This window comes from Neopsephotus bourkii, unplaced genomic scaffold (genome assembly GCF_033783945.1).
Source record: "Neopsephotus bourkii isolate Nb327-2 ecotype Australia unplaced genomic scaffold, CSIRO-AGI_Nbou_v1 NB_414, whole genome shotgun sequence".
Taxonomy (NCBI): Eukaryota; Metazoa; Chordata; class Aves; order Psittaciformes; family Psittacidae; genus Neopsephotus; species Neopsephotus bourkii.
Genome location: NW_026900918.1, coordinates 919400 through 932164, shown reverse-complemented (window position 1 = coordinate 932164; position 12765 = coordinate 919400). Strand labels below are relative to the sequence as shown.

General features: G+C 56.1%; 1 protein-coding gene across 5 annotated transcripts in view; it reads right to left on the bottom strand.

Annotated features, from left to right (window-relative positions):
- Window positions 1-1500: 1500 nt before the first annotated feature.
- The window catches only part of KIF21B (kinesin family member 21B), a 38201-nt gene continuing 26936 nt past the window's right edge, over window positions 1501-12765 (bottom strand). For 2 of the 5 annotated variants that reach the window (XR_009724887.1, XR_009724889.1), the window contains 17 exons: window positions 12554-12739; window positions 11706-11807; window positions 11421-11586; window positions 10810-10870; window positions 10442-10499; window positions 9812-10017; window positions 9278-9352; window positions 9006-9119; window positions 8286-8324; window positions 6402-6538; window positions 5587-5767; window positions 5165-5329; window positions 4526-4643; window positions 3797-3967; window positions 3116-3315; window positions 2427-2692; window positions 1501-1904 (listed from right to left, as the gene is read on the bottom strand). Coding sequence is in view for 2 of the 5 variants with exons in the window: in XM_061349411.1 (XP_061205395.1) it covers window positions 1850-1904; window positions 3116-3315; window positions 3797-3967; window positions 4526-4643; window positions 5165-5329; window positions 5587-5767; window positions 6402-6538; window positions 8286-8324; window positions 9006-9119; window positions 9278-9352; window positions 9812-10017; window positions 10442-10499; window positions 10810-10870; window positions 11421-11586; window positions 11706-11807; window positions 12554-12739 (2034 nt within the window). In the remaining 3 variants the exon portion in view is untranslated. The remainder of the gene's footprint in view (window positions 1905-2426; window positions 2693-3115; window positions 3316-3796; window positions 3968-4525; window positions 4644-5164; window positions 5330-5586; window positions 5768-6401; window positions 6539-8285; window positions 8325-9005; window positions 9120-9277; window positions 9353-9811; window positions 10018-10441; window positions 10500-10809; window positions 10871-11420; window positions 11587-11705; window positions 11808-12553; window positions 12740-12765) is intronic. The other 3 variants (XR_009724888.1, XM_061349411.1, XM_061349412.1) reach the window with 3 other exon arrangements.

Genomic DNA, 12765 nt, shown 5'->3' with positions numbered 1-12765 from the left:
CCAAATACACACATCCACACCACCCACTCCAACCAAGCAAAGCTTCCACCAGCTCAGGAATGAGCAGGGAAACCCTTTCCAAGGAGGGTGAAGTCTGTGCCTTACTCTCACTTCTCCACCAGCCATGGCAGGAGGGCTCCTCACCTCAGTGCAGGGCTCAGACATGATCACTGCTCCTTGAACTGGGCAGTGTCACACACACACACACACGCATCACACCCGCCACAAAGGCAAGCCAGTAGGATGGGGTTTTCCCCCAGAACGAGCTGGGGATGGTCCAAGAGTCACCATGGTTGGAAAAAGCAGAGGGAAAATGGTCTGTGGGGCAGGTCCTGAACCCCCTGTGGCCTCTGAGATCCCAGTTCATTGCTGGTGGGGTCTCATGAAGAAATCCTTAAAGTTGAGTTCAAACGCTGCTTCTTCTGCAACAGAGAACACGAGGTTCTCCTTGGCCATGCCAGGAGAAGCCCTGCTTGGCCCAGGGCTGGACAGAGCAGGAGACGATCCAACAGGACTGATGGAGAAAGACTCCATTGTGAGACCAAGGCCTTGCATGCCCTGGAGCCAGAGGAGGAGGGAGCCTGCAGAAGCTACATCCCTGGGAAAAGAGTCCTGAACAGAGTCCCCGGCTTTTCATGGAGATTGGATTGTGCAAGCTCATCCACTGCAGGATTGTCCTTCAAGCAAGGGGTGAAGCAGGGGACTTGTGCGAGATGAGTGTGTGCAGCCCCTTCCTCACCCTGCTTCTGGCACAGCTGAGGCCAACCTGGCCCATCCTCCGGCTGCTCCATGCCTTGGCTTGGCCTTCTCTGGATTCCAGATCCATGGGGCCAATGGGCCAAACCTGAGCTAGTCCTTCCTAGGCAGAGGACTAAGAGCAAGCCTGGAGGAAGGATTTACAGCTTCCAGAATAAGATGAATCACAGGGATGATGGTGATGAATCCAGCCTTGGCTTCTTTGCTCTGTAACCTCTGTTCTTGCTTAGTTTCTCTATCTCAAGGGGGTCAACATGCTGCAGGAACCCACCACAGATGCCCTGCTGAGGGCCAGGTTGTCAAGAGCAGGGTTAAGCAGCCTTTCCCCACTTCAGAGCACAAGGGCAAGAGCCCATGAGCCATGGGTCAGCTGAGTTTATGACTGGAGTTTAGAGAATGTCAAAGGGAACTGCAGCAGGTTTGTCTGTAAGTTGACTGATGGAGATGTTCCCAGGTTTGCTGTACATCCAGAGCTGGGACATGGCAAAGGAATTCAGAGGTGCCCACCTCCAACTTCTGGGAACAGATAGATGGAGGGTGTGGAATGATGGGACTACTTGGAAATCCTTCTCCAGACTGCCCACAGCAGAGAGGCTGTCCCACAGGTAACGGCTCCAAAGACAGCCCCTCTATGCTGTGGTCCTGGCCAGCAGACACCAAATATCCTTGTGGCTGTGGAGTGGAGAAAGACTCCTGCAGGAACCAGCCCCATGGCCAACAGGGACAGAAGCAGCACATCATGGAGGCAAGGGGGTGTCTCAGAAGGAGCCAAGGGGCTCTGATGCCCACAGTTTCCATCCGGCATTACAGCAGGGTGGGTGAGAAAAGAGCTGAAACACTTCATGGTCACTGGAAAACCACCAAGAAACCTCAACAGGAGGGAAGGTGGAGCTGATGATGCCCTGTGGAGCTGCCTTCTAACAGGAGCTAGTAGTGGTCAAAGTACCAGATGGGACATCGTCCACCCCACCAGGTCATGCACAAAGAAATCCCTGTCCCTGGACTGAGCTCCTAGGGATGACCAGGTCTTGATAGTGAGGGAGAGGTACCCCGACCTTCACCCTCCTGTCATGTCCTCCAGTCTTTGCAGCTTCTAGTTGGACCCTGTGGGTAACCTCCTCCCGCTCCAGAGCTTCACTGTCAAGTCACTGAGAAACAAAGGTGAGAGGGATGGTGTGACCCCAGGAGTCCTGCAGAGAGGAGCAACACTGCCCACCCCAGCCCATGGCAGCATGCACCCCACAAGACCCTTTCCTCATGGCAAGAGTTTGCCCAATCTGTTTTGGGGAGCAGACAGGCCCAATGGGGCTCAGCCTCCAGCTCACCCCATTGGCATCTGTTGGGGACAATGAAAAATGTTGACCTCTGGGGCTGACCCTGACCACAGGACTCCTGCACGCCTCGAGTGACTCTAGGTCAAAGCGGTGACACCACAGGGAGCTGCTGTGCTTCGTCTCCCCAAGGCATGGGCTGCTTTGGGGATGACTGCTGACCCCCACCCCCACCATCCATGCAAAGGCCACAGTGTCCTCCGAGCTGCCACGGTGGATGTAGGCACTCAGCAAGGAGAAAAACCAAAGCAAGGAAACCAAACTACGGCGGGGTGTGACTGGGACCAGGGGCCAAGCCTCTTCTAGCAAAGTGGGGAAAAACGCAAAATAGTTTCATACCGTGAAGAAGCAGCTCAGACCAGAGAGAAGAAAAAGAGAGAGGGGGAGGGAGAGAGGAGCGAAAGCAAGCGACAGAAAGACAGAGGGAGAAAAAGATGGAGAGAAAGAGAACAGGGAAGAAAAGACAGAAGAAGACTGCATGAGCAAGAGAGAAAGAGCAGAAGGGTCAAGGCAGACTAGTAGCACGGCCCTTTATGGCAAGGACGCGTCGTGGAAGGCAAGGGGTGAGCCCAGGCACGTAATTCCATAACTTTACCCGGCAGTCACTGTGGCACAGATGGGAGGTGGGGAGGAGGGGAGACAGAGAGAGACAGAGAAAAAGGAAGGGAGAAAAGGGACATGGTGGGAAAGAGGATATCAGAGTCTTGCTGCCAAAGAGCTCCCCGAGAGCAGCAGAGGATGTCCAGCCCCGGGGAGAGGGAAAACCCAGGGCATCACCAGAGCATGGGAAGGGGGTGGTCAGGGAACAGCTCTTGGCACTTCAGGGGGCAGGCCATGACATGGGGCAGGCTAAAGGTGGGCAAGATGAGATGGAGTGGAGGGACTAGAAAGCTGTGAGACTCCCCCTTTCCCTCCCTCCCTGCTTCCTGTCCACCCAGCACAAACCCACCCAGGCCTGGGGGCGATGCTTCAGCCCAGGGCTCTCCCTCCTCCCGGGGGCTCTGGGAAACAGAAAGCCTGGGGCTCACCTGGAGGCAGTGAAGATGTGCTTTGAGTTGGTGCAGATGGCGTTGATGGGGCTGTCGTGTCCCTTGATCTCCCCAATGGGGGTGAAGGTGTCCACGTTCCACACTTTGATCATGCCTCCTCGGCAAGCGCTCAGCACCATGGGGCGCCCGGGAATGAAAGCCAGGGCACACACCCAGTCTTTGTGAGCATTGGGGATTTGCTGCAGGCATAGAGCAGAGATCATGAGCAACCTCATCTGCAGCACCACCACCGGCCTCATGCACCCAGCATGGGTCAGATCCTTACTGTTGCACCCTGGGGCTGATCTGGATTATAGGACTGATGAAGCAAAGTTAGGAGGCCAAGAAGATAGATTCAGAAGTCAGGGTTTGTTTTTCTCCCCTGCTCCATAGGCAGGAGATAACATCTGATCTTCAGAGAGGAACACCCCACCCAGCACTGCAATTCATGCTGCAGCCTGTGTGCCAGGGGGAGCTGGCAATCCTGAGTGCCCTACAGCACAGAGCCACCCCACTCATGCACTGCCACATTCCCAGGAATGGGAATATCCTCCCTGATGAGCTCAGTGCAGGACACTGGCATAAGGTCCCTGGACAAGGGTCCTGCCAGCAGCAATACTCCTCTGCCACACGTTACCCCCAGTCACCCTGAGGACCTGTATGATATGCTCCCCTCCAGACCTGGATAAGTTCCTGCTGCTCCAGATCCCACTTCTTTATGCCATTGTCCCTGGAGCCACTGAAGAGGATGTCTCCCTGGATGGCCAGGCACTCGATGCCATCGTAGTGAGGGGGCTCAAAGTTGTGAGTGGGGCCAATATTACCCACCATACCCTCAGCAATCTCAAATACCTGGGGGAAAGAAGAGTGGGGAAAGACCTCAGATGGCACTGGAAACAGAGCTGACCCTCTCTTGAAGAATGTGGCCATCATTCCCTCTGTTTTCCAGGCTCAGGGCGCCCAGACTGAGGCTGCAAAGGAGAGTGGGAATTGGCATCTGTACTGGGGAGGAGGACTGAGCAGAACAGGGTGAGCTGCAAATCTGGGTTGGCCATAACATGCAAGTACCAGCCACAGGAGGTACTTGCCTGAGGGAGAGGAGAGCCTGAGGGAGGGCAGAAATGCAAATCCACCTCCAAAGGTGCATTTCTATTATGGACCAAGCAAAAAACAAGACTTGGCGTGATGCACAAAAATCTCCCATGCAGAGGTGAAACCAGAATCTGGGCTCAGATTTCAGGAGAGGGAGTTTGGGGGTTGGAACTAGATGAACTATTCTATGATTCTATGATCTTAAGGGTTTTTCCAATCCAAATCATTCCATGATTCTATGAGAAGAGACCTTAGGGGTTACCAACATTTGGGCTTCCCAGTGTGACACAGGGCTCTGCTCTCGGGGGAGGTGAGTACCTTGATATAGTGATCTTTGGAGCCTGTGACCACCAGGTCGTGGTTGCTCGCCGTCTGGTTTACTGTGAGACACATCACAGGCCCAATGTGGCCACTCAGCTTCCCGATGGGCTGCAACCTGAGTTCAACAACATGGGTCAGCTAGCCCCTTCCTGGGTGCTGGAGCTCGTCCAAAGGGCTCTCCCAGGAAAGGATTCCCATAGGGGTTGTTCATTTTGGGAGACTGTGAGCAGGGACAACCCTATTCCTGCTGATGCCAGGAGGAAGGAGACCTCAAGGCATGCCCAGATTTGGCTCCAGAGCCTAGGCTGCAGCAAGGAGTCAGTGCAAACCTGGCAGGGAGGGAGGCAAGGGCAAAACCAGGATGTACTGCTGCTCATCCCACATTTCCTTCCCCTTCTCCTAAGCTCTGGCCAGCTCACGGACAAACTCTCACCCCCAAGTAGCTCCACTGCTGCTCATCACCCCTTGGGTCTCATAGGAAAGGGTCCTGAAAGTCCTTATTTCAGGCAAGTTCTATTGCTCAAAAGGCTTTCCATTTCCCGGGGGAGTTATTTTAGGCGCCTCTGAGCAGACAGTGTCCACTATGGATAGACAGTGTCCACTCCATAAGCTGTCCTGCCCACCCCAGCACCTCACCTGCTCAGCTCCCAGATGCGGACGGAGTTCCCAGTGGCAGCATAGAGCATGGTGCCAGTGGGGTTCAGAGCAATCTGGTTGATCTGGTGCTCCCCCTGCACACTGGTGACCGTGCGGGTGCTGGTCCCAGCACAGGCATCCCCAGAGATCACCTGTCCAGAAGATCTAAGGGAGACAAAGGTCAAGCAGGGAGGATGAGTGGAGACCAGAGACACTGAGGCCCCACTGAGGAACCGCATGGGTCCCCTCACCCCAAGCTTTCTCCCAGCCTCCCGGTTCCTTAAGGATGTAGTGCTGGCACTAAAGCAGCTGGTATTTGGCCCTGTCCCCAGCCTCAGTAGCTCCTGGCATTGGTTTCTGCAAAGCCAGAGATGCCCAGAGAAGGCCGTGGTCCCCCCCAGCTTCTCGTGTCTGCCACATACGTGAGGGTGCGGATGCAGCGGGCTGAGTCCCGGATGTCCCACACTTTGATGTATGACGTAGACACAGTGAACACCAGCCCCGTGTGGCTGCAGTACTTGATGGAAACCACGTTGTTTGGGTGACCCTTGAGGGAAGCAATTTCTTGGCCTGTTACCAGGTTCCACATTTTGCAGCTTCGGTCTGTGGGAGGAAGGACATGCCCAGGAGTGTCAAGATGGTGGAAGTGTCCCTCCAAAGCCATGGTGACTTGAGGGCAATACCTTCTCTGAGCATCACCTCCCCACACCCTCAGAGTCAGAGGAAAGGAGCCAGCCACAGCGCTGGGGCAGGCTATGGCAAGGCTCAATGCTGAGGACAGACAAGAAGCCCAGGAGAAATCATCCCCATGGTGTCCAGCACTTCACATAGAATCCTAGAATCAACCAGGCTGGAAAAGACCCTGAAGCTCATCAAGTCCAACCATTCCCCAATATTGCCAAGGCCACCCCTAACCCATGGCACTGAGGCCTCGTCTCCACGCTGTGTGAACACTTGCAGGGACGGTGCCTGCAGCCCTGCCCTGGGCAGCCTGTTCCAATGCCTGAGCACCCTCTGGGGCAGGAATTGTTCCTCAGCTCCATCTAAACCTGCCCTGGTGCAGCTTGAGGCCGGTTCCTCTTGTCCCATCCCTTGTTCCTTGGGAGCAGAGCCCAGCCCCTCCTGGCTCCATCCTCCTCTCAGGCAGTTGAAGAGAGCAACCATCCCCATGCTGACCTGCTGCTCCCACAATATCTGCAGGCCAGCAACCCCCCTGTCCTCACTGTCCACCACGCACCTTTGGACCCAGTGAACAGCAGCTCATCAGTGGCATCCAGGCAGAGCACAGGCTTGGTGTGTCCTTCTGCCATGGAGACGCATTGCAGCGGGGCTGTCCGGGCATTCTTGGTGCCACCCACCGGGTTAATGACACCCCTTGCATGGGAAAGAAAGAAAGAACAAGCGTGATGCGGTGTGTGTGGAAGGCACCACACTACATACACAGTCCTGAGGGCATGGGAGAACAAGAGCTGCCTCATACCAAGCATCTTCCACCATGTGGCAGTGCCACAGGGCCCCTCCATCTGAACCCAGCACATCTGAGCAATGATCTTCATGGATACCCCAGGAATCTCCCCAGGAGCAGCCCCTGCCCCACCAACACACACCGGGAAAGTCAGGGGCTGCGCAGCGGCCTCTGCTCTCCTGATGAACCTCTCATGCCTGGCCAGCGCAGAGCCAAGGAGCCAGGAGACCCAGTCTGTCCTTGGGACAAACTGCACCTTCTTTAGCCTGAAGCTCTGCTGTGATAAATGCTTCAGGGTACCAAACCCCAGCACCCAGGTGCTTGGAGGCTGTCAGCCTGGGGCTGGTGACATTTGGAGACAGGGCCACTGTTCCTTATATAAGGATACGAAGGACAGCACAGGTATTTACACCCCACATCCCTGTTGCTGTGAAAACCCTGCAGCCACCACTGGCTCTGAGCTGGAGAGGACCTATCCCTGCCAAACCTTCCTCCAAGGGACACTTGCTGCCTATCCCTCTCAAGACAGCATCCCCTCCACTCTGGCAGTGCTCAGGATACTGAGAACCAACAGCCCTACCCTTCAGACTCTTGAAGACCCTAGTGTGCATGGCCACCATCAGCTCTTCCCAGCTGATGATCCAAAGCAGCCTGCATTGTGCTTGTCTCTTCTCATAGGCAGGGAAACTGAGGCATAGGGGTGGAGAAGGCCAGACCCAAGGCCACAAAAGGTTTACATTAGTCATTAGGACAAACAGACTCATTCATCTGAGTTTAGAAAACAGACGCCTGTCACCTCAGCAGCTGCACTTCCAAGCTCAAATTAAACAGCCCTGTCCTGACCTCTAGTGTTTCCTCCAGTCGAGTTGACACTGAATGCAAATGGGATCCTGGCTCTCAGGGCCAGATGTTATCGATGGGACTTTGTGATGCTGCCTGACTGCAAACCACCCCAGGTGACACTGCAGACTCATCTGGTGCCAACTGCCCAGGGCATGGGCAATGTGAGAGGACACCTGGGTGCTGGAGGGCTGATGTTCCTAAAAGTTGCAGGAAAGGTGGCTGGGAAACCTCCATAGGCAGGAGGGTGCAGTGGGATCAGGAGCATCTGAATGCCCAGGCTGGCCACTGCACTACAATTTGACCTGGTTTCTGTGGGAAGGAGATCTACCCACAACCCAGCATGAGGGAAGAACAACCAGGTTCAGAGAGCACCTGGAATTATCTGCCTGGAAGATGCTTGCAAAAAAGACACACTAGGAGCTCCCAGCATTGCTTCCCCTTTCCCCAGCATCACACCATCCTGCTGGAGATCTGGGGAACAGGACGGGATGTTGTGGCATCATGCTGACAAGAACCCATCAGAGATAGAGAACAACATGCTGCCACCCCAAACCATCCAGTGCCTGTAGGTGAGACTAACACCACATTTCCAAGGGCTTCTCAGAGCAGGAATGATTCAAACTCGCCACCGAGGGGACGGCATCAAGACACTAGAGGTGGCATGCCAAGAGGGGCCAGCACACACAGGACGGGAGGTGAGGGAGAGCAGCAAGGTGTAGGTGAAGCATGCAGGGGTGAGGGAGAGCAGGCTCGTGGGACAGAGAGAAGGAGGAGAAGAGAAGGAAGGGGTAATAAATAGAAAGTTGTCTATACCTCAGCACCTCCGAGACAGAGGAATCGCTGTCATCAGACCTAGGGGCAGAAAATTAGCAGGATTATGGGAGAGAAAACCCAGACGAGAAGAGGTAGCAGAGGAGTCAGAGGTGGAGGATTGTTATTGCATCCAGGCCAGTGCAGGACAGGAAGGAGGGGGAGGGAAAAGAGGGAAGAGAAGCACATGTGGAGAACCAGAAGAGAGAGCAGAGGAGCAGGAGGGCATATGAGGATCAGACAACAGGTCTCCATCAAGGAACATCAGCGGTTCTAGAAAAGCTCCAAGTCGAGGGCAGGTCCCCAGTCTGCTGCAAGGGAAAGCTGGAGCAGCATTTTTGAGTTGGTGGCAGTCCATCAGCTTCCTGCAAGCCCCCATCCCACCTCACACCATCCTGCTCCATAGCCTTTCCCAGTGGTCCAAGTGTGGCACTGCCCTGTCTCCATGTAGGGTACAGGCAGAAGCCGTGGCTGCAAGCTCCTGCAAGCAGACAGCTCGGTGGGGACACATAGCAGGCAGGAGGGGGCAGTGGTCCAGTGTGGCCCTTGCAGACCATCAGGTCCCTCATGAACAGGAGCAGGACATGAAAATGGTGTTAGAAGAATGGGCTGGAGCTGACAGAGGTCCTGTGCTCCTATACCCCACTGAAGAGCAACACATGCTCTTTGCTGTTGTGGAATGGGTCCCCCTCACTCAGATGCTCCCACCCCCCCAGGACTTACTTGTCCAGGGCAGACCCTTGGCTCTGGTTGCTCGTGAGACGAGAGAAGACATTGCGGTCGTTGCGTGGACGGGTGGGTGGGGATGAGGGAGGCGTGAAGCCAACATCTGGAGGCCTGAGCCAGGAAGGATCAGAGGGACACGTCACTTGGGAGCTGCTTACTGGCAGCTGCCTGGCACAGCAAGGGCTGGTCCATCCAGCATCTTTCCTCACTTGTCTGGACCATCCAGCCTCTCCATGCCCATGCTGCTCTTTCCCAGCTCCCAGGCTCACCTGGCAGGCTGGCCACGGTCGTAGGATTTCCTCCTGGTCAGAGGTGAAGTGTCCGAGCCACGAGACTGCCTGGGACTGAAGTGAGGGAAAGAGAGCAGAGTGGGTGCCTGCTGCCCCTGCTGGGACACCTCCATGCTGAACACCAGTGGCCTTTCCCAGCAGAGCAAATGGAGAAGTTGGGCTGCTTTACAGTCACAATCACAAGATCAGAGATGCCTCAAGTCACCCGATGAGCACAGAGGCTTTTGGTAATCCAAGAAGCCTTTAAGAAGGCTGATAACCCAGAACAGTGAGTTGGGGACCCTTCTTTCCCTTCTCCTGGAGTACCCTCCTCTCCGTCTGCAGAGGATATCAGCATACTCCTAGATACTTTCCAAGTCCTGCTGGAGAAATGCCCCACTGCTTGCTGCAGACAAGCCTGGATAGATGCAGGATTGGGCTCACCCTCACCTCTCTGCAAGTCCACAGCCAGGACACAGCTTCCCACCCTGCATGAGCCTCCCACTGCCCAGAGACCCACCACCCCATGCTCACAAGGTGCTTCCTCGTGTGGGCAGGCTGATGGTGCGTGACACCTTCTCCTTGTAATAGGGGTCTCTGACGGAGAAGCTGATCCCATCCTCTTTGATCTCCATGAGGGATGCCAGGGACTTGGTGATGTTCTTGGTGGAGACATCCAGCGTGGGTCCTAGACACTCAGCTGACACTGCCTTCATCTGCCCCGAGAGCTTGGGCTCTCCCTAGAGCAGACAGAGGGCTCAGTCACAGGCAGCATGGGGAGGGACAGCAGGAACAAGCAGAGAGTTGTAGGGTGGAAGAGCTCATTCTCTTTGGCCACAGGAGATGGAGTTCCTCCTGTGTCGTGCTGGCTTTACATACTCTAAGCCTGTGCAGAACAATGGTGCTCTCTTCCACCTTTGCCTACACGAATGCAGCACAACACAAGGACTTCCTTGGTGGCTGTTGTGGTGGATGCTTCCCAAGCCTCTGGTGCTTCAGAGGACCATGGCACCCTCTTCCCTAGAGCTGCCCCCACCCAGAGACCAGCCAGACTGCCTTATGCCAAGGGTCAGACTACAGAGCAGAGGCCTAGGCCATCACTGAACAACATGCCCCTCCATCCCTCCTCCCATTCCCTGTGATGGGGCACACAGAAAGACCAACCTTGAACTTGAAGTCATCCTGGCTTGCTGAACCCTTCATGGTGAAAGACTGGGAGATGCTGTACAAAGAGAAGGGAACAAAGGTGGATCTTCAGTGCAAAACTCCTTCCAGAGAGCTGGTTGCCACTGGCACACTAGACTCCTTGAGTCACCCCCTGCTCCCCAGCACCCCTTCTCCAAGGAATGACCTAGTTTTTGTTCTCTGCAGGTGTGTAAGAGACATCTCTGCTCCCCTTCCCAAGGGCTGGGCACCATAGGTGAGGCTTTGTTCATCCATGTCCCCCTGCGAGGTCCCATGGGTGGCACCACACATCCTACCCCACTCCTGGCCTCCTCCAGCTCGGCTGGAGGGCCTGGCTGGGTGCTCACCTCCCATCTGAAGCCAGGCTGAACTCTGAGACCTCCTCGTCCGTGCTGGTGTAGCCGTTCTCTGTGCAGGAAGGACACAGCGCATCAGCAGTGCAGGGGGGACCCCTCTGTGTCCAGCAACATCTGAGCTGTGCAGTGCAGGGGGCAGCCCAAGCAGTTGTGGGGCGGGGACACGGGGACCTGGTCCTCATCCCTGTTGTGTGGTGACCAGCACACACATCCCTGCCCAGCATCACCCTCAGGGCAGCCCTGGGCACGCTGGTCACAGCCATGGCACCCCCAAGTGCTTCTTGGGAGGACCATCACAGCTGGGCAACTCTCCCCACAGGCAGCATGCCTGGGCCCAGTATCCCGGAATCCTTAGGGTTGGAAGGGCCCTCTGCAGATCATCCAGTGCAACCCTGCCAAGGCAAGGCCACCCCGAGCAGGGCACACAGGAACGTGTCCATGGTGGGTTTGAACGTCCCCAGGGAGGGAGACTCCACAACCCCCTGCAGCCTGCCCCAGTGCTCTGCACCCTCAGTGGGGAGGAGAGCTTCCTCCTGTTGAGGTGAAGCCTCTGGTGCTTTAGTTCATGGCCGCAAACTGGATGCACCAGCCCCAGGTCCCACCTTGCTGGACGTTGTGGATCAGGGCCTGCAGCTCGGGGTGCGACTCAGCCTTCTCCCGCAGCGCGTCCAGGATGGCGTGGTTCTGCGAGGAGCCGGCCATGTCTGTCTGCCGCAGCCGCCCCTCCAGCAGGCGGATCTGGGCCTCCTTCTGTGCTACCTGCAGCCCCTGCGCAATGATGGCCATGGAGGGCCTCAGGTCTGGGCTTGGGTCCCACCAGCAGGTCCACCCCCCGGCAACCTGCCCCCCTTCCATGAGCCATCCCATCACAACCCGTGGTGCCGCACCTTGTCGATGGAGGCCTTCAGGAAGTTGTCCAGCAGGAGCCGGGCTTCGGCAAGGGAGCAGGAGCTGATCACCACCGAGGTGTCTGTGGAGTCCAGCTCCTCCTGAAACGGGAGGAACGGGCACGGGATGCAGCGCGGGAGCTTTGCCGCTGGATGTGGCACAGGCAGAGCAGGCTCCATGGCCAGCACAGCACTTCCACAGCGCTGCCCAGTCCCAACCTCCCCATTCTGCCCAAGTGGCTACTGGGGAGATCTGGTCAATGCAACCTGAAGGGCTTCTGTGCTACTACAGAAATCCTGGGGCAGACACAAGCAGATGAGGTCACTAACCCAAAGGCCAGTGTGAATTAACAACATGCGCTTCTGCCCCGTCAATCCAGGTGACAGCTGGGGACAAGCCAGGGCCAGCACACAGCCTCCTGTCCTGGCTGCAAGCACTAGAAGTGAGCCAGGAGCTGCACAGCATCCCTGCAGCATGCCCAGTGTCTAGACTGGATGTGGTACCTGCAGGGTTTCTACTGGGAAACAAGCCAGTCTTCACTGGGACATTTCCAAATAAAACATCCATGGGGACAAGTGACTGCCAGTCCCTCAGAGGCAGGACAGGGGCTGCAGCTTCCCTAGAATCTGTGGGGCACTGGCAGCCTGCCCATGGACATGGAAGGAACTGGCAGTGCTCCCCTCCACAATTAACCACCTAATGAGAAGAGACTGTGAAGATGCAGCCCCGCCGAGTGTGTGACATAGCACTGGAGGACACCCAGCCTAGCTCTTCCCAGTGACACCCTTCACTTCCCAATGATGCTCCTGTTCTCTCTGTTCCTGTCTAGCCCAGTCCAACCACGCACCTTGGTCTCCTCGATCTGCATGATGGTGGCCTGGCAGTCAGAAATGCTGTCGTTTATGTAGTCGATGTTGGCCGCCAGCACCTCGATCTCCTCGTTCAGCTCCTGCAGCCCCTTGGGATTCTCTGCCTGCAGTTTTGACCTCTTGCCTAGCAACGCTTCCTGCAGCAGGGTCAGCTCCTCGCGTTTCTGAGGAGAAAGGGAATAGGATCAGC